General features: G+C 42.5%; 1 protein-coding gene across 1 annotated transcript in view; it reads right to left on the bottom strand.

Moving 5' to 3' along the window:
• RCN2 (reticulocalbin 2) overlaps nucleotides 1-27,957 on the bottom strand; it is a 466,582-nt gene that overhangs the window by 18,070 nt on the left and 420,555 nt on the right. Inside the window, exon 2 of the mRNA XM_050799899.1 lies at nucleotides 353-583. Coding sequence (XP_050655856.1) covers nucleotides 353-496 — 144 coding nt within the window. The 5' untranslated portion in view covers nucleotides 497-583. The remainder of the gene's footprint in view (nucleotides 1-352; nucleotides 584-27,957) is intronic.

The raw sequence follows: 27,957 nt of genomic DNA, 5'->3' as shown, positions 1-27,957 counted from the left end.
GGAGGGCCAAGCATTACTATCAGTGGGGCAAAATGGTGGAGAAAAACAGGGCTACTAGAAGACCCCCTTGCCAAAGGGTTTCGGGGTCACCCGCACCTGCACTTCAAGGCCCCTACTCCCTACACACCCTCCATGATCTGAGGGTAGAAGAGATCCAGCTCTTGGGCCGTGCTATCTCCTCAGGCTTTCCAGGCCCCGGGACCCCCAAAGAGCGAGAGCTGCGCCACCCGGCCCCCATTGTCAGGTCCACCTGGCCAGGCCTCGCCCGGCCGCCCCTCTTTGTCCCGGGACAAAGCCCGCGGCGGCGGCGGTGCGAGGCGCGGCCCTCCCAGCACCGGCCTGGCCGCCTCACCTGGACGCCCAGCAGCGCCTCGCGGTCGTAGTCGCTGCGGCGCTCGCCCAGCGGGTAGTGCAGCTCCTCGGCCTTGCCGGCGCCGGCCGCCGCGGCGCACAGCAGCAGCAGCCCCAACGCCGCGGGCCTCGGGCCCAGCCGCATCGCGCCGGCCCGCGGAGGACACCGAGAGATGCGAGGAGGGAGGCGGGCGGGGGCCGCGACCGGCTGCGACGCTCCGCGGGCTGCTACAGAGAGGAGGCGCGGCGTACGTTGAAGGCGGAGGGAACGAGAGGCGGAACCTGCGGTGGTGGCCACAACGCCCAGGGACGTGCCGGGGGCCGGTCCACCAATGCGGTGCGGAGGCGCGCCAGGAGGAGGCCTATATGGCCGGCGCCGAGTGGCGGGGCCAGGCCGCGCCGCTGATTGGACAGCGGGGTGCTGGGGGCGGGCTGCCGCGATGCGGGGTCAGCAGCCACCCAGAGAGCTCCAGGAGCCATGCTGGGACTGCAGACAGGGGAGACCCCCACGACCCGCGCCTTCTCTTTTCCCCGACACGCTTCGAAAAGCACGCCTCCACCCCACTCCTGCCCTGTCTTCCCGTCAGCCTTGTTCCTGCCATAAACTCCTGGTCCACTCCATGTGTCGCTCCTACTGTCCATCAATGAGAGAGGCTGGAGGTTTCTGTGACAACAATACAATATCGAAAAAAATTGCCTGAGGAATCGGCCAACAGTATTCTTTCCCAGTCTTCAGTGTATCTCTACTTACTTATTTTATCAGAGTAGGACGTACAAACTCAGGAAATGCAGCTAGATGCTTGTATCTGATGCTCAGTTTCGTGATTTACAAGTTACATAACCTTGCTCATTTCTTGGCCCCTGAAAACTTGTTTGCTCATCTATAAAATGGGCATAGTAATAAGACTACCTTAAAGAATTGTCGTGAAGATTAAATAATGTCCTGGGTTTAGAACAATAGCTGGCACATAAGTGTTCAGCTTTCATCCATGCAAGTACAGAAACAAAAGATGATTGCACAGAAGGAATAGCTTGGTAAGTACCTAGCAAAACCTTTAGGGACAGAATGCCTATACACATGGCTTCTATTGCATGTCTATTCACGGGTTTATGTAATTTCTTCACCTCATCCTGAACACATTAAACTCTAAGGAATTTGTAGGCTGCAGCTTGAGCCCTTTTCTTTATTGATTGCTCCACTTAGGATCAGGCCTTTCACACAGAAGAAAAGGCTTTCTGGGTCCTCTTTCATTTCTCTCAGTCTCTGGATTGGGAGCAAGAATTCTGTTCCAAACTGCAAAACTGAGTGGGCACAAGTCGCAGAAATTTCCTGGGTTGGATTGAAATGTATTGTTTGGTCACAGAACATTGAAAGAGTCACAGAGCAAAGTGTAAGTTCAATCTTTCCGATATTATAAAGATCAACGAAGAACAAAATTTTAAATTTCAGAGTATAAATAAAAGCAAATTTTAGAGTTGATTTCATTAAACTAAAAAGAAAACCCTTTATTGCTGGATTTTAATTTTCACTTCCGTTTGGATTTTAAGGAAAAAAAGAGAAAAATGTCCCAATTTAATATAAGGAACTCTGCTTTGTACCTGTTGTTCTCCAATAAGTAAAAGGTAAACTTTGACCAGCTTCCGGTGTGACTCCAATTACAAAAGGTAGGCTACAAGGTACTGTGGAAGTTCTTCTAAACTCAGGAAATCCACAGATGGGAGTTTTGGGGGCCAAGGGAACTTAATGATATCTGAAGAGACAATGGAGTAAACAGTATCAGAAGTCTGGGTTCTGTCTTCAGCCCCTAAACAGGTTGCTTTTGCTCCTTGGGTCTATTGTTTTCATCTGGAGGAAAAGGATTGTGTTATCTCAGTGGATCTTAATTTGAGATCTTTGGGTTCCTAAGTGGGTCCCTGCATGGTTTTCAGTGGTGTGTTTATCCCAAAATCTTTGTGCATGTGTATATTTCTGGGGAGAAAATCTATAGCTTTGCTTTTATCAGAGTTTCAAAGGATCCATGTGGCAGAAAAAGTTAAGAGTCCCTGAAGAAGGCTCTGAGCAACTTTTTGACTCTTAAAATCCATGATTTTATTGGGATTGTTTGGAAGCAGATTACAGTAAAGGCCTATGCTTAAAAGAGGCAAGACTGATCCAATGTCATTACTTGTGATTAATCCATTTTACTCAGGGAAAAATAAATATCTAAAATAAGTAACCTGTGTGAAAAAAAAGTGTTATGAGACTCCAAAGTTCAATTTTCTTGACCTATAAAAGCCCATAGCACATAGCAAAATTGGTTTTATTTATATTTTTATTGAGGTATAATTTACATAAAGTACACAAATGTTAAGTATACAGTTGATCATTTTTTTGGATTTGTTTGCTGTGAGAGCCTCGAGGTAGGGAACTGTGTGATTTCTCCTAAATTTTTGTGAAATGTATGAATTCAGCTATTCTGGAATTCTTTTAGAAGTATGTATTATGGATAGTAAAGTTAACTTTGAAACTATTGAAAGAAAGATTTGATTTCTTGCTTTTTGAGTTTGGTAAGATGTGTGTTACAATAAGCAGTGGCTTAAAAAACAAAGCAATACTTAATATATATGGCGTGGACCCTTGTGTTGCAGGCTGATTTCCACCAGAATGAATGAGATTTGGCACAATAAACAACTTAAGTGGGAAAGCCAACAAACTCAATGAGACTGCACAGATGGAAAACACAAGACAAAAGAACAGACTATAAGGCAGGGAATGGGAGAACAACTTAGACTGAATGATCATGCAATTAGGGGGATTTTGTTGGCTGTTTAATCTTTTGTCAGTCTTTTGAGGGGAGACGGAAATGTGAGAATTCCAGGGGTATGGTGGAGTCTCAAAAGGTGACAAGAAAATGTGTAGGTGGGTGGGTGTATTATAATACCTTAAAAATCTTTTCATTTCCAAGGAGTAGCTGAATGTGTAAGTAGTCACAAAATCTTTATAACCTATTAGAAGTACTTCCAAGAAATTCAATGTAACTGTTTTTCACTGAGTAAGATTTCCCTAAATTAAAGATGGATCTGTCCCAGTGATAGCTCCATCCTCAAACAGAAGCCATCCTCCACTTCCGGCAATTCACATTTACGGCCCTTGGCCAGTTGTACTGGTGCATCTCTTGCCCTAAAGGTAGCCCAAGTGGACAGCTATTAGAGTGCCTTCCTTGACTTGCTCCCTATACACATAGGGTGACCATACATCTTGGTTGACCTGATATGATTATTAATCATGACTATTTCACACTCAAAAGTATACCAGAATGGGGTGATAAATTTTATGGTCACCTTACCTTTGGGCCTAACATTCAAACTGTCCAGCCCCCTCCCTGTACTCCTCCCCAAGCCCCAGGCTTTATTATGCCTCAGAACCTCTTCCCATACTCTTTTCCCCAGGTTTTCAACAATAGGACCTTGAAGTCTTAGTCAAACACATTAGCAATAAAAATAAAGAACACTAAGAAAGAGGGCATGAAAAGAGGAATAAGACTGTGGCTTAAGCAAGCGTTTCTTATGAATTATAATGAAATTGATTTACTTTGCCATTACTAAACCAGCTCTGAAGACAATTTCATGGAGGAAATCCAAAGCTGAAACAAGTGGAGTGACTTTGAAAGACAGCACTTCTTGAATTTGTAAGTTCTCGAGTGTTTTAAGAAAACTCAGGCATGGCTTTATAGTCACACCATGCATTCAAGTCTTAGGTATTCACAGATCTCACCGAGGAAGAGAAAATGCAGCTCTGATTGCAACTGCATCACCAGATGGTGTTCAGGGGATTGTGATTGATTTGGGCTTTGGTTTTTTGATTCAGGATCAAACTCAAGTTTATGGGATTTTGAGGTTAATTTCTTTTTAAAAAATAAAACTAAAAATTGGCCAGGCACAGTGGTTCCTGCCTGTAATCCCAGCACTTTGGGAGGCTGAGGCAGGCAGATAGCTTGAGCCTAGGAGTTCAAGACCAGCCTGGGAAACATGGCAAAACCCCAGATCTATAAAAACAAAATACAAAAAAGCATATTAGCTGGGTGTAGTGGCATGTGCCTGTAGTCCTAGCTACTCAGGAGGCTGGGGTGGGAGGATGGCTTGAGCCTGCGAGGCGGAAGAGGCAGTGAGCTGAGATTGCGCCACTGCACTCCAGCCTGGGTGACAGTGTAGAAACAAAGGAGTTACACAAGTTATGCATGCTTACTTGTTCATTTTTGCTTACTTGTTTATTTTAGGAAAACCAGTATATGCAAATAAGAAAAAGGAAAAAAAGATCCCAAATCCCATTCTCGTAAATAACTGCTATTAACATTGGGGTATAACTTTCTAGAGGTTTTCTGTGTGCAGTATATACACTTCTAAAGGCAGTATCCTAGTCCATTCCAGAACAAAATACTGGAGACAGGATAATTTATAAATTTATTTATAAATACAGATTTATAATTCTGTATTTATAATTTATAAAGGACAAAAATTTATTTCTCACAGCTCTGGAAGCCGGAAAGTCCAAGATCAAGGCATGGGCAGGATTCGTGCCTGGCAAAGGCTGCTCTCTGCTTCCAAGATGGCACCTTGTTGCTGCACCCTCCAGAGGGGAAGAACACTGTGTCCTCACAGGGCAGAAGGGATGGAAGGGCAAAAACGGCTAACTCCCTCTGTCAAGTTATTTTATAAGGGCATCTGGTCCTTTTCATGAAGGCTCTGAATCAATCACTTCCTAAAGACCGCACCTCTTAATACTATTACATTAGGAATTCTGTTTCAATGTGAATTTTGGAGGGGCCAAAAACATTCAAACCATAGCAGGCAGATACACCTTTTGCAAAAATAGGATCTAAAGGAAGCTACTACTGTCAATGAAATAGCTCAGAAAAGCAGAGAAACTGTCCAGAATGACTTAGAAGGCTTGGGAATCCCTTAAAAATCCTCAGCAAATACACACATTTCATCTCAGGAGTTTCTCTGTATCAATTAATTGTTGTCTGGTATGCTTTTCCTTACCTTTTTTGGTGGCATTTATGTAGCCCTTATCACAAATACTGCTTCCCCTGGATCCATCTGAACCCTGGGAATCTGCAATCTATTTTGGAATTGAATATAGCAAGCTAGACCTTTGGGTCCCCTCCAAAATATAACTCCTGGTCTCTACTCTGAGTCTACCCATTATACCCAAAGTGAGAGATATCCCACATCCTCCAGCTAAACAAACTCCCACCTGGCCCTCAATAGTGGAATTAGAATGCAAATGTACAGGGGGCATGGAAACGTGCATTTATTGTATCTGCTATTTATTCTACTAGAGAGATCAGACCTCAGACTTCTGCTACCTGTGCCTTCTTTGAAAGGGTTCCCATCCGTGTGCAATGGGGGGAAAAATCTATATTCTGAAGTTGTTGTTTATAGTTTTCTGTATGTGTCAATTAGTAACATTTGTTAACTGTGCAGTATAGATCTTCACTGTACTGATATTTTTTCTGCTTGTCAATATCAGTTACTGAGAGATGTTTTATAATCTGCTCTGATTGTATATTTGTTTCATTAAGTTTTGTCAATTTTTGTCATATGTATTTTGAGACTATGTTTTCAGGACTTACACATTTATGATTGTTTTATCTTCCTCATGGACTGCAGTTTAATCATTACAAAGTGTTTTCTTATCTTTAGTAGAGTTTTTGTTGTAAACTCTACCTTGTTTGATATTATTATTGCCTAGAAGATTTTATTATTATTATTTCATACAATTAAAATTTATTTAGAGTTTCCCACATATTTACCCTTTTCTCTCTTTTTTCTTTCTTTCTTTCTTTCTTTTTTTTTTTTTTTTTTTGGAGACAGAGACTCACTCTGTCACCCAGGCTGGAGTGCAGTGGTGCGATCTCAGCTGACTGCTACCTCCACTTCCTGGGCTCAAGCAATTCTCCTGCCTCAGCCTCCTGACTAGCTGGGATTACAGGTGCACACCACCATGTCTGGCTAATTTTTGTATTTTTAGTAGAGACAGGGTTTCACCATGTTGGCAAGGCTGGTCTCAAACTCCTGACCTCAGGTGATCTGCCTGCCTCAACCTCCCAAAGTCCTGGGATTAAAGGCATGAGCCACCACACCCGGCCACTTTCTTAATCTGAGAAAAAATATCTACAAATCTATTTTACCTAAAGGTAAAATATTGAATGCTTCCCCACTAGAGCAAGTAAAGAGACTAAGATGCTCACTCTTTCCTCTTCTAGTCAATATTGTACTAAAAATACAATTCTTGCTAGTGCAAGAAGATAATAAAGGGAAATAAAAGGTGTAAGTATTGGAAAGGAAAAAAATAAAACTGGTAGTATTTGCAAATGACATTGTTTTGTATGCCAGAAAATCCAAAGGAATCTATAAATAATCTATCATAATTAAATAAGTTTGCCAGTATTACTAGATACAAGGTCAATCAATTTAACTTCTATATTCCAGCAATCTAAGTTAGAAAGTAAAATTTTAAAACAATGCTATTCGTAATAGTCTTTCAAAAAATCAAATATATTCCATTGAGTATAATGAAAGTTGTACAAGTTATCTACATAGAAAGTTTTAAATGATTTTGAAAGTTGGTGTTTTATATTTAAGGCATTTTGCCTGCCAGGCTATGACGATATTCTCCTAAGTTACCTTTTGAAAGAGAAATGAAAGAAGACATTTTAAACTCCAAAGTATATACTATGTTCAAGGATTAGAAGATTCAATGTTGTGAAGATGTGAATTCTCCCCAAATTGATGTATATACTAAATGTAATCCCTTTCAAAGTTCCAGCAGTTTTGTTTTGTGGAATCGATGGCTGATTCTAAAATGCATCTGGAAATGAAAAGGACCAAAAACAGCCAGCTCAATCTTGAAGAAGAAAAAGAATGTGGGAGGATTTATGCAACCATATATTAGACTCATTACACAGTTACAGTCATTAAGACACTGAATAGTGTCAAGAAACAAACCCACACATATAGGCCCACTTGAGTTATAACAAAGTTGGAACTTCAGAAGAGTGTGCTAAAGACGGCATTTCCAGTAAATGTTACTGGGTCAATTAGATGACCATATGGGAAAAACTAAAGCAAAGACAAACTTTGATCCCTACTTTACACACACAAATTCCAGGTGATTTGTAGATCTAAATGTTATTAGAATAATAAAACTTGTAGAAGTCAACATAGAAAATTATCTGGCCAGGTGCAGTGGCTCACACCTGTAATCCCAATACTTCGGGAGGCCTAGGTGGGCGGATTACGAGGTCAGGAGATCGAGACCATCCTAGCTAACACGGTGAAACTCTGTCTCTACTAAAACTACAAAAAATTAGCTGGTCGTGGTGGCACGTGCCTGTAGTCCCAGCTACTCGGGAGGCTGAAGCAGGAGAATCACTTGAAACCGGGAGGCGGAGGTTGCAGTGAGCAGAGATCGTACCACTGCACTCTAGCCTGGCGCCACTGAACTCCAGCCTGACTCCATCTCAAAAAAAAAAAAAAAGAAGAATATCTTTATGGCTTTGGGGTAGGCAAAGATTGTTTTTTTATCATTTTTGATTTTGTTTTTTTGGAGATAGAGTTTCACCCTTGTTGCCCAAGCTGAAGCACTATGGCATGATCTCAGCTCACTGCAACCCCTGCCTCCCGTGTTCAAGTGATTCTCCTGACTCAGCCTCCCAAATAGCTGGGATTACCGGCGCGTGCCACCAGTCTCGGCTAATTTTTTGTATTTTTAGTAGAAACGAGGTTTCACTATGTTAGTCAGGCTGGTCTCGAACTCCTATCCTCAGGTGATCCGCCCGCCTAGGCCTCCCAAAGTGCTGGGATTACAGGCGTGAGCCACTGCGTCCGGCCTCAAAGATTGTTAAACAAGACACCAAAAGTACAAACATAAGGAAAAGAATTCACAAATTTGACAATATTAAAATTAGGAATGTCTGTCAAAACATACTAGAGGGAAAAGGTTGCCAAGAATCCAGAGAGGATATTTGCAATACATATAATTGACAAAAGACACAATCAGAATATATATTGAATTTCCACAAATCAACAATCTGTAAGAATAGACAATACCCTTCAGAAGAAGACTTTCAAATGTCCAGTAAGCATATGAAAAGGTGCTTATCCCCATTAGTCAAAGGGAAAATGCAAATTAAAGTTCTAATGAGATACCACTACATAATCACAGAATGGCTAAACTTTAAAAGAGCAAAATACCAAGTGCATTTGAACAACTAGAACTCTCATACATGCTCATGAAAAAAGTAGGGGAAATTAGTACCTATCTCAAAGATTTAAAGGATATGGAGGTTGTTGTCCCTAATATACACTTTTTTTTTTTTTTTTTTTTTGAGATGGAGTCTTGCTCTGTCATCAGGCTGGAGTGCAGTGGCACGATCTCGGCTCACTGCAACCTCTGCCTCCCTGGTTCAAGTGATTCTCCTGCTCAGTCCCCCGAGTAGCTGGGACTACAGGCGCATGCCACCACACTCAGATAATTTTTGTATTTTTAGTAGACATGGGGTTACACCATGTTGGCCAGGATGGTCTCGATCTCCTGACCTCATGATCCGCCCACCTCAGCCTCCCAAAGTGCTGGGATTACAGGCATGAGCCACTGCGCCCAGCCTACATACACTCTTAATGTACTCTTCTAGCTTTTACTAAAGTCCAATGGATCCACAGTAGTCAAGACAATGTGGTACTGGCATAAGTATAGATGTTTAACTCAATAGACTAGAATTGAGAGTCTAGAAATAAATCCATATCTTTATGCTTGATTGATTTTTTTGACAAAGTTGCCAAGACCACTTACTGGGGAACAGATAGTATTTTGGGCAAATAATGCTGAGACAAGTAGATATCCACATGAATGAATCCACCCAAAACAATGAATTTGGATCTCTAGCTCACACCATACACAAAAATTAACTCAAAATGGATCAAAGACCTAAATGTAAGAGCTAAACCTACAAGACTCTGAAAAAATAAGTGAAATTGTTGTGAGCTTGGATTAGGCAACAGTTTCTTAGATATAACAGCAAAACACATGCAACCAAAGGAAAAAAAGATAAATTTGATTTCATCAAAATTTAAAATTGCTGTAACTCAAAGAACACTGTCTAGAAATTAAAAAGACAACTCACAGAATAGGAGAAAATACTTGCAAATCATATATCTGATAAGAGATTAATATTCAGTATGTATAAAGAATTCCTACAAATCAACAACAAAGAAACCAAAATAACCCAATTCAAAAATGAGCAAAGAGTCCAAATAGACATTTCTACAAAGATGATATACTTCTTTAAAGAAGAAATGACCAATAAGCACATGGAAAGATGATGCTCAATATCGCTACTTATCATTAGGAAAATGCAAATCAAAACCACAATGAGATATCGTTTCACACTCAGTAGAACAGTTATTTTATATGTATAGAATATAACATAAATAATATAAATATAAAGTTATTATTTTATATATATATAAAGAATAAGCGTGGGCAAGGATGTGGAGAAATTGGAACTCTTTTGCATTGCTGGTGGGAATGGAAAATGGTACAACCGCTATGGAGAATAGTTTGACAGTTTCTTAAAAAGTGAAATGTAGAGTTACCATATAATTCAGTGACTCTTCTTCTAAACATACACTCCAAAGAATTAAAAGCAGAGATCTAAACAGATACTTGTACACAAATATTCACAGCAGTATTATTCATAATAGCCAAAAGGTGGAAACAACCCAAATGTCCATCAGCAGATGAACAGATAAACAAAATGTGGTATATATATACAAGGAATATTATTCAGCCTTAAAAACAAGTAATATTCTGATACATGTCACAACATGGATGAGCCTTGAGGACATTACACTAAGTGAAATAAGTCACACACAAATAGACAAACATTGTATGGTTCCACTTATATGAGGTACCCAGAATATTCAAATTCACAGAGACAGAAAGCAGAATAGAAGTAGGCTAGGGCTGGGAGAGGGATGATGGGTAGTTATTGTTTAATGAGGACAGAATTTCTGCTTGGATGATGAAAAGTTTTGGAAATGGATAGCCATAATGTGACACAACAGTGGGAATGTGCTTAATGACACTGAATTGTTCACTTAAAAATGGCTAAAATAGTAAAAGTTATGTTACATATATTTTACCAATATAAGAAAAATAAACATTTTTTTAAATTTAAAAATGGTGACTTTTATGGTATATGAACCACATCTCACACAAAAAAAATTTTAACTCAGTGGATCATGGTGGATGACAGTAGACCACTGCAAACTTAATCAAGTAGTAGTCCCAGTTGCAGATGCTGTGCTAGATGTGCTATCTTTACTAGAATAAATTAATATGGTTGCTGGTGTATGATATAAAGCTATTGATTTGATGAATGCATTATTTTAACTACTCATTAGGAACTGGGACCAGAAGCAGTTCTTTCACATGGGATGGAGAACAGTATACAATATACACTATACACTCAGTGTTGCTCTAATCTAAAGGGACCCAAATCATATGGACATACCATGGAACATCACATTGGACCACTATACTGGTGATATCATGTTAACCATACTGGACGGATAATAAATGGTGTCTACTTTGGATACCTTGGTAGGACAATCCAGTCCAGAGTGTGGAAGATAAATCTACAAAAATATAAGAGCCTGACACATCTATAAAGTTTTTAGGAGTCCAGTGGCCTGAGGCAATCTATCCAAGATAAAAGACAAGTTTTTGTATCTTGCACCATCTACCACTAGGAAAGAAATACCCACTAAGAAAAAATAAACATAATATTTAGAAAGCCTTTTCAGGTTTTGGAGGCAGCATATTTCACACTTGGGAATGCTGCTTTACACATTTATCAGACGCAGAAAGTTGCCAGTTTTGATTGGGGTCTAGAATCAGAGTTCTATAGCAGATCCAACTGTAGTACAAGCAGTCCTGCCACTAGGACCATATAACCTGGAAGATCCTACAATATTAGAGTTTCTGTGATAGAAAAAAGGCATCATCTGGAATATTTGGCAAGTCCCATAGGAGAGGCATAGCATGGACCATTTGGATTCTAGAGCAAGGCCACGACATCTGTAGCAGAGAACTCTATACCATTTAAAAAGTATCTCCTGGCATGCTATTTTGCCCTGGTAAAGAGCGAACATCTAGCTATAATGACATGTTGTGAGGATAGGTCACTATCCTTTATCCTTAAACCAACAGTCATTGTATGGTGCTGCCTTTCCAGTCAGTGCAACATACGGGTCTGAGAATCAAAGAGTGGAGTGGGAGTGGCCCCACTTCTCATCACTCTTGGAGACCCAGAATTTGTTCTGCCTGTCCTCACAATTTTAAGTCTTGCAGTTGTGGAGATTCTGATTTCTGGAAAGGATATACTTCTACCAGTCAACAGAGGATACCACTAAATTTAATACTACAACTGCTTCCTTGACACTTTGGGTTCCTTGTGCTAGTGGAAAGGAGTTACCTTCTGCAGAGAAATTGACTCTGATTATCAGAAGGAAGTAGGGCTGCTGCTGTGTAAGGGGTGCAGGCAGAAGAAATATATTTGGCATTTGGATAATCTACCATCTTGGTCCTCCCATGCCTAATTTTAACTGTACATGGAAAAATTCAGCAAGCAGAGCCTGCGAGTGGCATGGTAATCAGGAGCTCAGGCTCCTCAGAGATAAGAGTCTGAGGCAACCCACCCGACAAACCATGCAGATGGGCAGAAGTACTACCTGACAGTGTGGTGGAGAGAGGTGATAAATATCAGTGAGGGCCTTGGGTTGAACTGCAGCAGTGGGGTTTGTAATTTGTCTCACAAACTTTCCTGTCTTAAGTGTTCCAGAAATTATAACCAACCAGAATCCCAGAGAAGCTGTAACAGGGTGGAGTAAACCTAATGTGAAAAGCACATGGACCTGAATGGTGCAAGAGGTGGACGTTTGTGGACATTGTTGATGTCTTGCCCAGATCTTCTGGATCCCCTTCCTCAGTCTGGTTCTTGTTTTCAATGCCCACCTGCCACAGATACCTTGGGTAATGGGTCATACCCACAACTTTCTCTAGATGATTTTCTATTTATGTCTGAAGTCTCTGGGGCTAGAGATTCCTGGGAGTAACACTAACCTCTCATTTCATGGACCATGACCAGTAACTGCCTGGGGCAGGAATACACAAATTCCACTCCTTTGTCCAATGCAAGAGGGGCTCTGCCATTCACTTTATACTCCAGAGCTTCCTGTAAGATGTGGCTGAAGCTGGATTTCACCTGAACCTCATTCTTGCATACGTTGTTTCCTTTCCTGCTTCACTCCCTCTTACCTGTCTCTCCCAAGTACACCCTTGATAAATCACAAGCACACAAATCCCCATCTCACGCTGTTTCTGAAACCTACTTAAACCACCTGCCAAATAAACTACTCATACCCAAGGCCTTCTCCAAAGCAAGAAAGAGGTTATACATCCAATGGATTTTTAATAGGTGAGAGACCACAAGACCCTAAGTTATTGTATGAAACAATTCCTCGACTTCGACTTTTATAAAAATCATGAACATCAGACCACAGCTTATCTTGGTATAAGTGACTATATTTACACTTTAAAGGCATTTTGGTAGACCGTGAGTCACTTTTTATACAGAAGATTGTGTCTGTAGGAACTTCATTAACAATGAAATATAAAAGATTTTTTTCAAGATTTGAAATTAGTTTCGAGGGTATAAGTTACAATGAGAAAAAATTCCATTGAACACAAAGAACTTTTAGCCATTAGAGTGGCCTCAGGTTAGGTTGAATTTCCTGTTGTCTTAGATTTCTGAACACAAGCTGGATGACCATTTGGTGAAGACTAAACAGAGGGCTCCTCAGGCATCAAGAGGATTGGATTGGTAGCTAGAAACTTAAGTACGGGGCCAGGCACAGTGGCTCACACCTGTAATCCCAGCACTTTGGGAGGCTGAGGTGTGCAGATCACTTGAGGTCAGGAGTTCCAGACCAGCCTGGCCAACATGGTAAAACCTTGTCTCTATCAAAAATACAAAGATTAACCGGGCATGGTGGCTCATACCTGTGATCCCAGCTACTCAGGCTGAAGCAGGAGAATCTCTTGAACCCAGGAGATGGAGGTTGCAATGAGGCGAGATCACGCCACTGCACTTCAGGCTGGGTGACAAAGCGAGACTCCATCTCAAATAAAAAAACAAAACAAAAAATGAAACTTAAATATGGTATTTTAAACACTTTTAGTTGGAGGAATTACCAAGAAATTATTTCCAGTAATTTACTTTATATGTGTATTTTTTCTTTCTAGCACCCAGTACTAAATTCATCTTTTGTTTTTTCACACATTTTTCTTTAAGCAAACAACCATTGCTCATTAACACAACCCATACACTAGCCTGTGGGATCCTTCAGTGAATTGTGTTGGGCAGTGTCTCTTACTGATGGTATGAACTGAAAACCATGAACTTCCTACATCTGTAGGTGGCTAAAATCCCAATTTAAAATTTGATCCTGTGGGTTGCTGAATTTAGGCATTTAATGAATTCACAGCCATTCTCTTATATGAAAATAAGGGCATTGGAATGTAGGATGCCTAGAATTAAAGTGGTATGTATTGGAGTGTTTGGATGGTTGCTGTCTGATGGCACCATTCAATATCCCTGCCCACCATGCCCCTGAGCATAACACCATCCATCGCCCTTAACCATCATGGTATTCCATGTAACATTGCTTCTAACAAAGAACACACACTTTATGGTGAAAGAATTAAGGCAATGAATGATGCTTATGGAATTGACTGGCCTTATCATTTACCCCATCACTCAGAAACAAGTGACCATATAGAGAGGTAGGATGGTTTACTGAAGCCCAGGAATAATGTTGGCAGGGAGATTTTCCAAGTTTGGATGCCATTCTAAGATATGTTGTATGCTTTAAGTCAGCAACAAATATGTGGTCTTTTTCTCATTGCAAAAATACAGGATCCAAGATGGAAGTAGAAAGTAGCTTTTTGCGCACAGCACAAACTGGCAAATTTTTTGTTTGCCATCCACACAACTCTTTAACGTGCTCATTTAGAGGTCTTAGTATGCATGGGAGGAATGCTTCTGCCAGGGGACACAACTATAGTCCCACCAAATTGGAAACTAAGAGTGCCACTTGGATACCTACAGTTCCTCATGTCACCAGGAAAACATGCCGGAAATGGTACTTGCTGAGATGATTAATCCTCAGTATCAAGAGAAGATAAGGGGCCAGTTGTGGTGGCTCATGCCTGTAATCCCAGCACTTTGGGAGGCTGAGGCTGGCAGATCACCTGAGGTCAGGAGTTCGAGACCAGCCTGGCTAACATGGTGAAACCCCATCTCTACTAAAAATACAAAAATTAGCCAGACGTGGTGGCATGCACATGTAATCCCAGTTACTTGAAAGGCTGAGACAGGAGAATCACTTGAAACCAGGAGGAGGAGGTTGCAGTGAGCTGAGATCATACCACTGCACTCCAGTCTGGGTGACAAAGCAAGACTCCATCTCAAAAAGAAAGGAAAAAAAAAAAAAGAGGAGATAAAGTTGCTGATAAATAGCAGAGGCTAAAAGGACTATGGCTGGAACTCACAGATCTCCTTGGGGTGACTCCTGGTACTGCCAAGGTCTGCTGGCAAAGTTCTCTAGTAACAACAACCTCACGTGGACAAGACCATCAAGAGCTCAGATCCTTTAGGAGTGAAGATTTGGTTCATTGTATCAGGTAATAAAGCCTGGCCAGCTGCTCTGGGTAAAGAGAACGTGAAATGGGTGGTGGAGGAAGGAAAATAGAAATACCAATTATAGTCTCGTGACTACTTGCAGAAATAAAGATTGAAGGTTCTCTAATTTTCTGCATTGTTCAGTCATGTATATATATTTAACTAATTTTTCTTTCCTTTTTCTGTCCCTTTTCTTCATGGCATGCAACTGGTGGTTAATTTTACAATTTCATTTATGTGTTACAGAATACTGAGATAGGATCATAATGCAACCAGAAGAGGACTGAGTGTCACCCAGAGATTCTGTATAAACTGGATGTAGCTGACAATGAGTTTATCACCCTTTTAGAGAAGGGATGAGCACATTGTGCTTTTATAAGGAATAGTAGCATTATGATAATTGGCAATAATTTTTCTTTCTTATGGGAAGAGGGGTTTATGTTAATGTTGGTATGCATAGCAAAGAAGTAAACTCTGGTGAATATTGCCAAATTATGTTCCATCTAGCATCTGTTTTCTTTTTGATGTTAGAAGAACTCCCCACCTTAAAGTATGCCTCCCACTCTAGAAGCTGAAAATGGCATATACTCTCTCTCCTAGCCTTTCTTATATCTAGAGTATATGATCTAGGACCCACCACTAACCGAATACAATCTTCCAATTCTCTGAATCAGAGTTAGACACAAGACGACTGAGAGGAGCTCTCAGACAGCACCAACATCACGGGAAGATCAAATTCCCGTAGCAGTGCTACCTTCACTGGACCAATTCTGGTGTGGGAATTTTGGGTATAGTTTCTGGTTGAATTGTCCTGAGCTCACTGAGACTGATTCTCCAGCCCTCCTAGAAATTCTGGTGTCACAGGATCCTTGGGGTGTCGTTTAGCCAGCTAGAAACCTCTGTGGCTGGCGGTTCATTTCTGCCTATGGCTCATTCCTGCTGGGCTTGTTCTACCAACTTGGCCTGGCAGGCTGCACTTGGTTCGCACTACCGGCTCGGATCCCACACCTGCCAAATGTGAGCCAGGGGCGGAGCAGCAAGGGTTGTGTGTGGGTGAGCAAGCACGGGTCCAGCCACTGAACACAGCCAGGCACACTGGCTGCAACAGGGCAGGCAGCTCCAGGTGCCAGCACAGGTGCCGGCTCCATGCCATGCTGCAGCTGGACCAGAAGTACTGCATGCAGCTGCCACTGCAGGCACCCATGTCTGGGTGAGAGGAACGCGGTATCGCCCAGAAGCTTGGAGACACCAGGAACAGCAGAACCCCAAGGAGGGCGTCACAGCCCTGGCTCAGGGAACCCTTAGGTCCAGGCTCCCCAAAGGGCCAAAGCTCCTAGGTCTAGGCTCCCCAAAGGGCCAAAGCTCTTCTCGCCTTCACAACATGGCGAGTAAGGAGGCATGTTTCAGCCCTGTTTGTGTTACAGCTCTTTCAGTCCCACCATTTGGTGGGTCCTGAGTTCTTGTCCCACATCCATGGACCTCATGGACTACCTCATAGATGGAGAGGAGCTTCACTGAAGGCAGAGAGGCAACAGAACAGTTCTCAGAAGACCCGAAGCAAGCAGCTCCTTTCCTTTTCACAGGCAGGTCTGGGTCATCCTGATGAGTGTCCAGTCCTTAGTGGTGAGAAGCCCCGCAGTGGGTAGCTTCCAGCAGAGAAAAGATGGGGGTCCAGCTCAAGCATAGCTCACAGCAGAGAGAAAACGAGTGTCTGGCTCTCAGTAGAGAGAAGACCTGCAGTAGGTAACTCCTAGTATCTCCAATTCGCAGGCAGGTCTTCCCATCATCTCTGCAGTCCTCAGCAGAGAGGAGACCTGGAGCGGGTTGCTACCATCTGCAGGCAGGTGGTCCTGTCCTTTGCCAGAGTCCGGCTGACTCAGGGGCTTCTATGGGCTTCAGATGGGAGGAAGTGTGTGCTGATTGGTCCATGGGTGTCCATGGGCGGCCGGAAAAAGCCCAGTAAGTTCTTACTCTGGTCTGCGGAACTGACAGTCCGGCCCGCAGGCTTAAGGCCATCCCTGGCTTGAAGGTGGGGCTTCATCGGGACTGCCTGTCTGCTTCCTGCCACCATCAGCCTGCTGTCCATGGCGTCCATGGCGCCCAAAGTGCCCAGGCTATTCGTGCCAAGGGACCTGCAGGCCTGCGCTGCCCTCGGCCTCCCTCCTGTGTTTCTCCTGCCGAGGCGGTAGGAGGCTGATGTGTTAGTGCTCCTCCAAGAGTGTGCACACCCAGCCAGGTCACGACAGCGCCTGGACTCAACCTCAACTTTGCTCTGAAATTAGAGCTGGCGCTGCCACCGGGAGAAGCCAGCCAGCAAGAGCAGGCACTTCCGAGCCTGTCGGGGAAAGGGGGCTTCCCGGTCCCTGAGAGTGCGGAGATGCACGGTTCCGCAACCGCAGCTGGTCTGGCTCCCGCCCCTCCAACTTGGAAGGGGGCGGGGCTCCCACCTGTTCGTGCTCCGCCAGCTCCTAGGAACGCACAGCCTGCCTCATGGCAGTGGCTGCTCCAGATGGACTGCTGCTGCCATCACTGGGAATTACATTTTTCTTTGTTTCTTGACAACTTTTAATTCTGGTATAATTTCATACTTGAGAGCAAAATTACAAGAATAGTCAAGGAATCATATATACAAGGAACCATATAAAGAGAGAATATGGTAAAGCAAATTTGGGCAAAGTGTAAACAACTAGTACATCTAAATAAAGGGAATATGCGAATCCTTAATTATTCTTGCAATACCCACACAAAGATACATTTTTTTTTCTGATTCATTTGAGAGTAAGTTGCAAACACTGTAGTTCTATACCTGTAAATGCTTTGGTGTGTATATCATAAAAACAAGGATATTTTCTTCCATAACCACCATACAATTATCTAAATTAGGAAATGTAACTCTGATATAATACTATTATCTATCTAATCCACTCCGTATTCAAGCTCCTATATCATTTAAACAAATTCGTTTACTTCTTAAATGAATCAGAATTAGCTTCTATGAACTCTGACTAATTCGAAGTCTCAAGTGTCACTCTCTGCAGACATGCTTTTGGACCCTAACTCTGGGTTAGACAGCTCTGTTATATACCATTAAAACATGGAGTACTCTGTCTACCGGTGTATTTATAACTCTCTATTCCTGATTACTTATGTGTGTCTGCCTCTCCTATTTGAATTAAGCCAACTAAGGGCATATATGTCTCTTTTTCACTCATCTTTCCTCACTGACTATCACAGTGACTAACACATAGTAGATACTCATTAAATATTTGTTGAACAACTCAATCTGCACACTTCAGTGGCAATTTAAATAAAATACATTTAAGTTGAACTTGTCATACACCTTTTTTTCAATTGAAGGCAATGTCATTCAAGGTTCAATGCAGAAAGTAGAAACCATTCCAGGATTTTTTTTTTTTTTTACAGGAATAGATTTATTGCAGGAAATTGATGCTTAGGCTAGCACAGCAAGATCAAGGTTGGACCACTAGAAATGATTCTCAGAAAAATACAGAATTGGACTACTCAGAAACATTCCTACTTCCAAGGTCATTATTTGAACCATTCAAGACATACCACCATAGCTTTGATCCAAAGGTCAGGAAACTAATGAATAAGCAGCTGCTACTGCTATTATGGATGCTGGCACTGCCTTTCCACACTCAGAAAGCAGGAAAATGGCCACTGGAGTCCCACTGAAGAAAAAACTCACATTTTCGGCCAGGAGCGGTGGCTCACACCTATAATCCCAGCACTGTGGGAGGCTGAGGCAGGCGGATCATGAAGTCAGGAGTTCGAGACCAGCCTGGCCAACACAGTGAAACTCCATCTCTACTAAAAATAAAAAAAATTAGCCTGGCATGGTGGTGCATGCCTGTAGTCCCAGCTACTCGGGAGGCTGAGGAAGGAGAATCGCTTGAACCTGGGAGGCAGAGGTTGTGGTGAGCTGAGATCACACCACTGCACTCCAGCCTGGGCAACAGAGTGAGACTCCGTCTTAAAAAACAAAACAACAACAACAAAAAAACCCCCAAAAAACCCCTCACATTTTCGCAAATTTTCTAGACAGTATTTAAAAATGGGTTTTTCCTTCACCTCACTTTTGCCTGTCATATTTCATGAGTTCATCATATTATCAAAGACTAATTTGCATTCAGAAACTTAGTCACAAAGAAGTCCAGAAAGTGTACTTTTCAACTCTCCAGTCTTTGCAGTGCAGGAAGACACCTTGTGGATTGGCGGTTGAGTTAATCCACATTATATACCATGATGGCATCTCTATTCATGAAGCTGCTGAAGCTAGACACTGATGTGCAATCCTCAACTCCTCTCTGACACCAAGATGCTCCCCTTGGATGGAGGTGGTTGCACCTCTTCTCCTTGAGGTTAAATCTAGAGGATACTTAGTTAGTGCTTCCAGAGAATGGGATGAAGTGCATGTTGTTCCACTGCTCCAGAATCACTGATCTTTGAGAAGTTTCCTGCCTGAGAAAATGGCAGTCACATAGCCAGTTTACACCTTTCCACCTCTGGAAGTGGCAGTAACATACTGACTCATTTGCCGGGTACCTCAGTGACTTCTAGGATCAGAGCAATGGGAAAAGGTGTGGTAACCAAGGTCCAGAGAGATGAGGGACATGTGCAACATAATGGAAAGAGCATGGGCTTTGTAGTGACATGGTCCTCAATTTGAATCCAGGTTCTCCCCTTTACTAAATAGAACACCTGGAGCAAGTTCCTTAGTATCTTTATATCTTGGTTTCCTTGTCTCCAAAATGCCTACTTCATAGTATTGTTAGGAGGATGAAATTAGGTAACATTTGTATAATGCAGGTACATAAAGTACAAAAAGAAATGTTAGTTCTTTTATTAGTTTCCTAATAAAAACTGTAACAAATTACAGCTACTGTAACAATTTATGACAAACTTAGTGGTTTAAAACAACACACATTTACCTTCTTACAGTTCTGGATGTCAGAAGTCTGAAATCAGTTTCACTGGGCTGAAATCAAAGTGTTGGCCAGGCTGCACTCCCTCTGGAAGCTCCAGGGAAGGGTCGGTTTCCTTGCCTTTTCCACTTCCAGGGTTATTCCCTGTGTGCCTTGATTAAGGCCCCTTTGTTCACATCTGAAGCCTGCTCCAGTCCTCACATTGTCTTCTCTGTCAAATCTCCCTCTGCCTCCTGCTTGTGATTGACAATTAAGGACCACCTGGCTAATTAAGAATTACTCCCTATCTCAAGATTCTTAACTTAATCACACCCACAAATTTCTTGTTACAATATAAGATAGCATCACAAGTTTCAGAGATATGGATATCTTTTGGGGCCAATTCAGCCAACCATAATCCTTTTGTCACCAATCTTTACTACTTTTTTAGGCCATTTGGCATCTAAAGCAGTATAGTCCAGTAGAAATACAATGTGAGCCACATATATAATTTTAATTATTCTAGTAGCCACATTAAAAAAGTAAAAAAAAAGGTGAAATTCATTTTAATGATATGGTTTGTTTAACCTAATATACTCAGAATATCATCAACATGTAATTGATATGAAAATTACTAATGTAATATTTAATATTTTCCTTTTTTCCATACTCAGTCTTTTTTTTGGGGGGGGGACAGAGTCTCACTCTGTCACCAAGGCCGGAAAGTAGTGGCAAGATCTCGGCTCACTGCAACCTCCAACTCCCAGGTTCAAGTGATTATCCTGCCTCAGCCTTCTGAGTAGCTGGGACTATAGGCATGCATCACCACGTCCGGCTAATTTTTGTATTTTTTTTTTGTAGAAACGGGGTTTCACCATGTTGGCTAGGCTGGTCTCGAACTCCTGGTCTCAAGCAATCCACCTGTGTTGGCCTCCCAAAGTGCTGGCATTACAGGCGTGAGCCACCACGCCCAGCTCATAGTCAGTCTTTGAAATCTGATGTGTAATTTACACCTAGTGCAAATCTCAATTCAAATGAACCTTGTTTCAGTTGCTTGGTAGCCACATGTAGTCAGTGCTTAATGTAGCATAGTGCAGGTCTAAAGGGTTGTCAAATTAAAAGGGCCAAAGGTAGCTTGGACCATGTGCTCCTCACATCCAACCCATAGCTGTAGCTTTCACCTCTGGTACTTAATTCTGCCTGCATTCACCACTGAGATGATGACTACAGCTCAGACCCCTGTCACTATGCCAAGTCAGCCACCAGCAGATTATAAACACCCATAGGGAACCAGACTGGGCATGGGATTAACTAACATTAGGTTATGTATCAGTTAGGTTTATCAAGAAAACATAATCCACCCTAGGTCTGAAAAGCAGAGGGATTTTAGTTCAGGGTTTTACTTATACAAGTTGATAGAAGGGTTGAGAAGTCAAATAGTAGACAATTAGACAAGTCACACATTAGCAACATTACACGGCTGCTACCACTTCTAGTGATAGAGGGACAACAGGAAGAGGTAGTGTTACCAGAGGCTGAAACTGGTACTGCTCATGAGCTAGGATCATGGCCAAGTGCTTCGATCATGAAGGAAGGAACTGGTTAGTGAGAGCTGGAGACAGGGAGGAAACATAGCCACTACTGCAGATGCTGCCTGAGAAAGGAGTGAGAGAAATGCCTTGATGATTCATTCCTTACTTCCATACTCTGGTGTTCTATCAGGGTCTTTCACTGGCCAAACATACCTGGAAGCCATTTGTCAAGGGATCCTGGGAAATGTAGTTCCTTGGAAATTAGACCAGCATAGGGGAAGATCAGGGAATGGATCCAAGAACTAACAGGCAAATAAGCATCACAGTTTACATCTTTTTTTTTTTTTTCTCTTTTGGACAGGGTCTCACTCTGCTGCTCAGGCTGGAACGCAGTGGCACGATCTTGGCTCACTGCAATCTCACCATCTGGGCTCAAGCAATTCTCCCACCTCAGCCTCCTGAGTAGCTGGTATTATAGGCATGTGCCACCATGCCCCATTAATTTTTGTACTTTTAGTAGAGATGGGGTTTAACCATGTTGCCCAGGCTGGTCCCAAACTCCTGGGCTCAAGCGATCTGCCCACCTCGGCTCCCAAAGTGCTGGGACAACAGGTGTGAACCACTGAGCCCAGCCAGTCTACACCCTTACTATTTTTCTATATTTACCTCCTATCTTACAACAACTTCATGTTTCTGTCTAACACAATGTAATTATACTTCACACAAATGAAGAGGTCCTCATGGTCTCCTCAAATAGGGAGATTAGTCATCATTGCCATCTTAGAGTCCAAGATGTTTAGTGAATTTATAGTTTTCTCCATCAAACTATGGCTTTTCATGGTCTGGTAATATCTGAACTAACTGGCAAAATGAAATACTATTGATCTTTTTGTACAAAATAGTAAGAAGGAGGAAAAATAATTGGTTAATATTAATATATACATAACAAATATATGCATAGTCATTTCTACAACTGGTCCTAAGGGTACAGTTGATACTTACCTGTTCCTTCTTTCACTCTCACTCCCTGCTCCCATTGTCCTTAGTTAACACTTCGGCTGGTCCTTCATCTGAGTAGTGACCCAAATCCTTGTTCTTAAAGGATCTGAGTCCTTAGTGGTCTTGCCTTTATTGAGTCTTGCCTTTACTGGATCTTGCCTTTGTTGGGTTCTTCTTTTAACATTTTCTACTGGAAATAGAAGAATAAAATGGTGCCCCAGTGGTTCCCACTGGGTTCTAGATAGGGTCTTTCTTGCCCTCATTGTGTAGCAGCAACCCAAATTTCCCCTGTTAATTGGAACTTATCACTCCATCCATTATAACTCCTCATTTCGCTGTTGGTTCAGTGGCATGAGGACCCCAAAACAGTCAGGTGGTAGTTTCAACTTCTCACTCAATGGGACCATTATTATGTACCCCCAAGATGAGAGCATACCTCCCTTGGGAACTGTATCAGCTGAGGCAGATGCCTCTCTCTGTGTCCCCTTGGCCCACCTGACTTCACTGGCAGCTGTGATAGAGAGTTTCCTACACAATGACAGCTTTTCCTCATTTCTCCTCTCTTCATGTGGGCTTTCTCTGGTACTCTGCCAAAGGAAAATGCATTGCATCCTGTAAATTGGAGTTGGTGGGTATATGCTTTGCCTTCCTATCCTCTTAAAGGAACTGTCCTATTTTTTCAGAGAGTTCTTGCTGAGATTGAGCTTCAGTTGCCCTCAGCAGTCACCTGCTCATCATTACACACCTTATTGGCTTTTCTCCCTTCTCTGACTCATTTTCCTCTTTTCCTGCTTGTGCTTAGTGGGATCACATCCCAGATAAGCTATCTGCACCCACCTTGTCTTAAGACAAGAATCCAAACTAAGACAGGAAGCAAGATCTATAAACCATAAGAGTCTCTAGGCGTGGAGAAAGGAAAATACACTTTGTCAGTGGGTCATAAGGGGTAATCGGTTCCAGAAACTGGATATTTGGGCTGTAAGAGAAATAGCACCATCTGTTGGTCACTGGTCCAAAGCATATACTCCATCCTGTAGGACAGCACTTGATCTCACAGGGTGTTGTCTCACAGGTGGTGCTCTAATTATGGCTTGTAGGCCAGTCCACCAGTCTGACGGGTTGCTTGTTCTCAGGTGATGGGGTATGTGATAAAATTAGTGAATTCCAAGAATATGAGCCAGTTTCTCTTGCTTTCAAATGATATCTTTGGAGAGAAGTAACAGTGTATAGGATATCAAGAAAATGAATCACAGCATCATGACATTCCGTAAGTCCACAGATGGTGATGCTGGCAGAACCATTTTGAATAGGGAAAGTTTAAAAAAGTGTCTACTCCAGTGAGGACAAATCTCTACCCCTCCATGACAGAAGAGGTCCAACATAATCAATATGTCCCCTGAATCCCAAGGAATGGTGCATTCAGGAGCTCACTGTTGGCTTCTGTTGTTGGCAGGCAGTGTTTTCTGTCTTGGAGAGGGAATTCCATGTTGTTGATCACATGGATAGCCCCATCCCTGTTGCCATGGTTAGTTACATATGGGCCTACTGAACAGCAACTGGTATAGCTGAATAAAGAAGCTGACCAACATCCACAGAATGGATCTTCTTGCCCATCTGATGATGATGATGATGATGATGATGATGATGATTTGAGACGGAGTCTTCCTCTGTTGCCCAGGCTGGAGTGCAGTGGCGCAATCTTGGCTCACTGCAACCTCCGCCTCCTGGGTTCAAGTGATTCTCCTGCCTCAGCCACCCAAGTAGTTGGCACTACAGGCATGTGCCACCACACCCGGCTAATTTTTTGTGTTTTTAGTAGAGACAGGGTTTCACCATATTAGAAAGGAGAGTCTTGATCTCCTGACCTTGTGATCTGTCTGCATCGGCCTCCCAAAGTGCTAGGATTACAGGCATGAGCCACCGTGCCTGGCCTGCCATCTGATTATTGAGAGCCTATTCAGTGGATGCTGTTTTGTAAGCATTCGTATGGGTCACAAAAATCCTCATACAAAAATCCTGTCTCCTTCCAGGTAAAGTGGACATCCTAATATATGCTCAAAGTTTCCTCCACTGAGAGGATTGCCTTTCACCATTTGTTCAGAGACACTTCTCAACAGAATGGTAATACTGCAGTAGTCTGCTTCCAGCTGATGCCAACATATTGTACAGATCCATCTTTAAATCAGCCTTAAGTTTTTTTTCCCCCTCTGATAACTGGTTATAAGAAATTTCTTTTGAGGCCATAGAGTCTGAGCCACCTGCCTATGCAACTTACTTGTGTCCTCCTGATCTTCTAAAGCCTGACCTTTTATGTATCACTTTTAATTGATGATGGATTGTTGCTATGTATGCACACCCAATCTTATGGCAGTTCATGATGGCCAGCTCAGATCCCATTGATCTTGATGTCATCAAGACCTAGCCTTTACTAGAATCCAGTGCTCTTCCAGCAGAAAAGAGCACAGCATTGTGTCGAAACTCTGGGAGTCTGTGCTTTGGACTCCTATTTTGCCAGGGGATCCATACAGCATCCTTACCTGCCATAGATGCTTTGGGTTTTCTGAATTATTAGGCTTGAGTAGCAAGATAGCTTGCGTAGCACCCTGGACCTGCTACAGAGCCCTTTAATTTTCTGGGAGAAAAGGGTTATCAGTAAGTTGGTCAGAGAAATACACCCAAATCTGGTATATGTGCCTCTTTCCTAGTGTTAGGATGTGCAAGATACAGAAAGTTGTCTCTCACAAGAAGTTATAGTAGGGATTCTTGATCTCAATCTTGTTATTTCAGGCTTGATAATTCTTAGTTGTGGGGAGCTATCCTGTGCTTTGCAGGATGTTTATCAGCATCCTTGGCCCCTACCTGCAAGATTCCAGTAGCCACTAATTTGCCCACCCTCAGTTGTGACAACTAAAAATGTTTCTATACATTTCCTGCAAAATGTCCCCTAGTGGACACAATCACCTGGTTGAAAAACACTGCTAAACAGGGATATGCCAACATTCCTTTCACTGAATTTTTATGTCTCTGGCATGCATGTGCCTTACTAAGGCATCTAGAATATTTGCTGCTTTTTGTTCACCAAGCCAATCAGCACGATGTCATCAATGTGGTGGATCACATGATGATGTTCTATGGGATGTCTAGATGACCAAGGTCTCTGTGGACTAGTCACAGAGTTTGAGAGCTGGCATAGCCCTGGAGTAAGACTGTGAAGGTGAATTGCTATTTCTGATAGGTAAAAATTTGCTGCTTTCTGATTTTTCCTGCTAATTGATATGAGGGGAAATGATTTTCCAGATCAATAGCTACATACTAGACATCAGGACTATGTTGATTTGTTCCAGCAACAACACCATATCTAAATTGGAAGCTGCAAGTGAAGCCACCATCTAGTTTTGCCACTAGTCAAACACAGGAATTATGCAGAAGTGTGATGAGAATCCTTACTCTTGTAGCTATCAAATCTTTAAGGGTGGCACTAGTTAATGTCTGCAATTCCCACAGGGATGTGGTATTGTTTTTAGCTTACCATTTTGTTAGAGAAGAGCAGTTCCAGTGGCTTCTACTTGGCTCTACCTAACCATAAGAGTCCTCTCTTTATGGGTCAGGGAGCTGAGGCAGGGATTTTGCCAGTTGACAAGTATGGCTAGTCCAAATAACTTCACAGTGGGTCTACAGAACCTATTGAGCCCTCTGAGTGATGGACTTGATTATAAATTTCATTTTCTACTTGACCACCCAAAGCTCTCAATCTATCCAGGGGTTCTCAAGGATTAGCAAAAACTCAGAGTAGTGTGTAATAATCCTTCAAAACCTAGGTATGCCCCTTTCCTCAGTGCACACTCATCCTGATGATAGCCACAGGTCCTTTTGGGAAAGGCTTGGAGAAATATTTATAGTATACAGTTGTGACAGTGTTGTAGTTTCTTTCCTCAAGGGGACTCAGTTTCTGCTTCAAACCCTGGACCCTAAGTATGTGAAGCAGTTTAGGTGTGGGAACTAAATGAGAGGCTACAATTTCCTTTTGTGACAACTCAAGACAGGTTTCTGCTCACTTGACCTATAGTTCTGCCAGTTGCATATATCAAGTAATACTTCAGCAGGCTGCCCATCTATTGTATTCCTAGGGACCCTGTCCTGAGTTAGCAGCCCCACAAATCTCTCAATGTCAAAAGTTTCTGACTGCCTGCTGCCCATTATGGTAATTGTGCCTCCTTGTCTCTGTTGGTTAAGTATTACTACATGGTCCCTGCCACGATGCCAACACTCCCGTAGAAATCAGATAATCGTTTCAATCATCCTTAGTCCAGAGAGGACAGCCATTGCAGAACTTTTGAGGATGCCTACACTTCTCTGACTAATGTTTTCTCAATGTCTTAGTGCCCTCTGGGTCCTTCCAGGAAACATAGTCAGGAAGTGGTTGAACAGGTTACACATAACAAATAAACTCCAACCTTCTCATAACCTTGATCCTTTTCTATATGACCCTATGGTTTGACTTTTTTTTTAAATAAAACCCTTTGTGCCGGGCATGGTGGCTTACTCCTGTAATCCCAACACTTTGGGAGGCCGAGGTAGGCAGATCTTTAGGTCAGGAGTTTGAGACCTGCCTGGTTAACACAGTGAAACCCTGTCGCTACTAAAAATAAAACAAATTAGCTGGGCGTGGTGGCAGGTGCCTGTAATCCCAGCTATTTGGGAGGCTGAGGTAGGAGAATCACTTGAACCTGGGAGGCGGAGTTTGCAGTGAGCCAAGATCGTGCCACTGCACTCCAGCCTAGGCGACAGTGGGAGACTCCGTTTCAAAAAAACAAAACAAAACAAAATGAAAAACAAACCTTTGCTTTTTCCACATTATATGAGATGTTCTGGCATCTCAGCTTAGCTTCATTTAATGTAGGCCACTACTGAATCCTAGTTTCAGTCAGTCATCCAAGCAAACCATTAGAGATGCTTCCATTTGCTTTATTTACTTATTTATTTTTGAGATGGAGTCTTGCTGTGTCACCCAGGCTGAAGTGCATTGGCGCAATCTTGGCTCACTGCAACCTCCACTGCCTCCTGGGTTCAAGTGATTCTCCTGACTCAGCCTCCCGAGTAGCTGGGATTATAGGCATGTGCCACTACACCTGGCTAATTTTTGTATTTTTCGTAGAGATGGGGTTTCAACATGTTGGCCAGGCTGGTCTTGAGCTCCTGACCTCAGGTCATCCGCCTACCTTGGCCTCCCAAAGTGCTGGGATTACAGGGGTCAGCCACTGTGCTCCGCCCAGTCACTCAATTTAGCACATTAAAATGAGAACCTCAGGTAAGGACATCCGTATTGTAAGTTTAGCCTGGTCTGTTATCATATTCTATCTT

This window comes from Macaca thibetana, chromosome 7 (assembly GCF_024542745.1).
Source record: "Macaca thibetana thibetana isolate TM-01 chromosome 7, ASM2454274v1, whole genome shotgun sequence".
Lineage (NCBI taxonomy): Eukaryota > Metazoa > Chordata > Mammalia > Primates > Cercopithecidae > Macaca > Macaca thibetana.
This window is presented reverse-complemented; position numbering and strand designations above follow the sequence as displayed.